General features: G+C 37.3%; 1 protein-coding gene across 1 annotated transcript; it reads right to left on the bottom strand.

Moving 5' to 3' along the window:
* On the bottom strand, positions 1–1,955 carry LOC105315163 (probable serine/threonine-protein kinase pats1). The gene is made up of 4 exons (XM_011409705.2): positions 1,913–1,955; positions 1,421–1,866; positions 74–1,357; positions 1–18 (listed from the first exon to the last, which is right to left on the bottom strand). Exons 1-4 carry the CDS (start codon positions 1,953–1,955, stop codon positions 1–3), a joined length of 1,791 nt encoding a protein of 596 aa, XP_011408007.2.
* Positions 1,956–2,118: the final 163 nt, after the last annotated feature.

Here is a 2,118-nt window from a genome sequence, read left to right as displayed (position 1 = left end):
TTATGATTTTTTGACAAACTGTTTGGAAAGGAACAGAATGACTTCTCTCTGAGACATACCTCAACACATCAACTTGAATAGCATCATTAACATCAGTGAGAACAAAATCATCAGAAGGATAGCCATAAGAGAAGCAGACACGATTACGATAGATAGGTCTTATCTCAACTTGAGAGCGTAATTTCATGGTAATAGCTAATCGATCAAAAAAACCAAAAGCAGGTTTTGCATAAACAGAAGCATTTTCAAAATTGAGCTCAATACTGGCATTAGTAGCTACAGCAGTTGCTAAACGAGTGAAGAAGCCAGGAGGTACATACCCAGTGGAGAATGTAATGTGTACAGGTGAGGCTCTTAGCTTATAACCAGGTCGTACTTCATTAGGGTCACCTGTGTATCCTGGTAGCACTGCTGGAAGAAAATATTGCTTGAATCTGCTATCATAATGCTCAGTTTGAACTTGAGCTGCAAGACAAAAATGAACTAAAAGTTCAATTATTTCTTCTGGATCAATACCACTTGACTGCCATACCTCTTGATAAAGTGGTTGAACAAGAATACCTTTTTTTCGTAACAAATACCATCTATTTGTTCCACTCCATCCTTCTTCATATCCTTCTAGTGTAAACACCTTCCCAATGGTATCAACAAACCATTTTGGACTGAGAATGACTTTTTTCTTCAGGCCTTCTATTTGAGGATAGTAAAGCAGAACTCCCAACTCATGGTAGAATTTCAATACTTTAGGAACATCATCTGCTGGTATATGACATGCCACTCCAATGACAATAGCATCAGACACACTAATGACATTCTGCTTTAGTTGTTGGAGAACTTTGCGAAAGAGAACCCAGTTGACAGGGGTTTTGATGACTAATTTATGGGTAAAATTACTAATAGCTCCACGTAAATTTTTAATGCTCGGATCTTCTCTTTTCCCCATGCCAGAGGTTGTATTATCAATGATCAGCACATCTTTAATAAGATCTGAAAATTCTTTTTCCTGATACAGGAACTTTATTTGCTCTTTTACTTCTTTTTTCCTTTCTGAATTTATCTTGTCACCACGAGTGCCAATACAATAGAGACTAGGAGAAGAAGTATCATCTTTGTTGGGCTTCATGAGGTGACTGTGTATTGTAGACATCCATTTGGCCATTAGATCACTCGTGCTTTCATTTGCTACCTCACCAAACAGTACTCTACCATCAGGAGTATTCTGACGTGACAGCCATCCTTCCTTAAAATCCTTTGAAGCATCAAACAGGAGGAGAAACATTGTACGAGGAGTGAGGAAGGCTGGGAGAATCTCAAGGAACACTGGCTGACCACCACAATCCCATATATGAAGAAATGGCTAAAAATTTATACACAAAAGTAATTATGCTATGATGCTATTAAATAAAGTAACATGACTCACTTGAACAAGTGAGTCTGTTGTCTGATCAGTAGAACCTTTAGCTCTTTTAAGAATTGATTGGATATGGCTCTCTACATTCAAATCAGAAGCTATGGAACTAGTAGATAACTCATTATGAGAATGTTCTGGACTCAATACAGATGGATGGTGTGAGAATGGACTATAACGACTTGATTCAAACAAATGTGCAAGTTCCTCAATTTCATCTTCTTCTGTGGCTTCTCTCCATTTGTTTTCTCTCCTTGTTTGCCACTCGTGTCCAAATGGTCGTACAGTTGATACATCAGATACAATGGTGCTTGTAGTATGAGGATTGAAAGGTTCTTCCATTAATGAACGCTTGAGACACGTCTTGCCAGTACCAGCTGATCCTAGTAACATAAGACGAGCATACGCTACATCAGCACTTCCTTGTTCTTTGAGAGCTCTCTCATAGGCACCTATAGCTACATGAACATACACCAACAATATAATTAATATTATGTGTATTACATAGTGTATTATAAATTTTAAGCCATTTTTGAATGAAGGACATTCTCTCTCTCTCTCTCCATAAACATCAATTAATACTAGCATAACAACTGGTAATATCTTATCATTCAGCAGTACATCATCATCCATTAAGAATCACTCATGGAAATGATTCTTTCATTAACATAAACACTCGCACACATTTGTCAATTATATCTTTTCAAACT

This window comes from Amphimedon queenslandica, unplaced genomic scaffold, assembly GCF_000090795.2.
Source record: "Amphimedon queenslandica unplaced genomic scaffold, v1.1 AMPQUscaffold_11626, whole genome shotgun sequence".
Classification (NCBI taxonomy): domain Eukaryota; kingdom Metazoa; phylum Porifera; class Demospongiae; order Haplosclerida; family Niphatidae; genus Amphimedon; species Amphimedon queenslandica.
This window is presented reverse-complemented; position numbering and strand designations above follow the sequence as displayed.

Coding starts and splice junctions, on each gene's coding strand:
- LOC105315163 (XM_011409705.2), bottom strand. CDS start 1,955: ATGTCCTTCATTCAAAAATGGCTTAAAATTTATAATACACTAT. Junction 1,867..1,912: donor TAAAATTTATAATACACTAT/GTAATACACATA, acceptor ATGTTCATGTAG/CTATAGGTGCCTATGAGAGA. Junction 1,358..1,420: donor CAACAGACTCACTTGTTCAA/GTGAGTCATGTT, acceptor ATAAATTTTTAG/CCATTTCTTCATATATGGGA.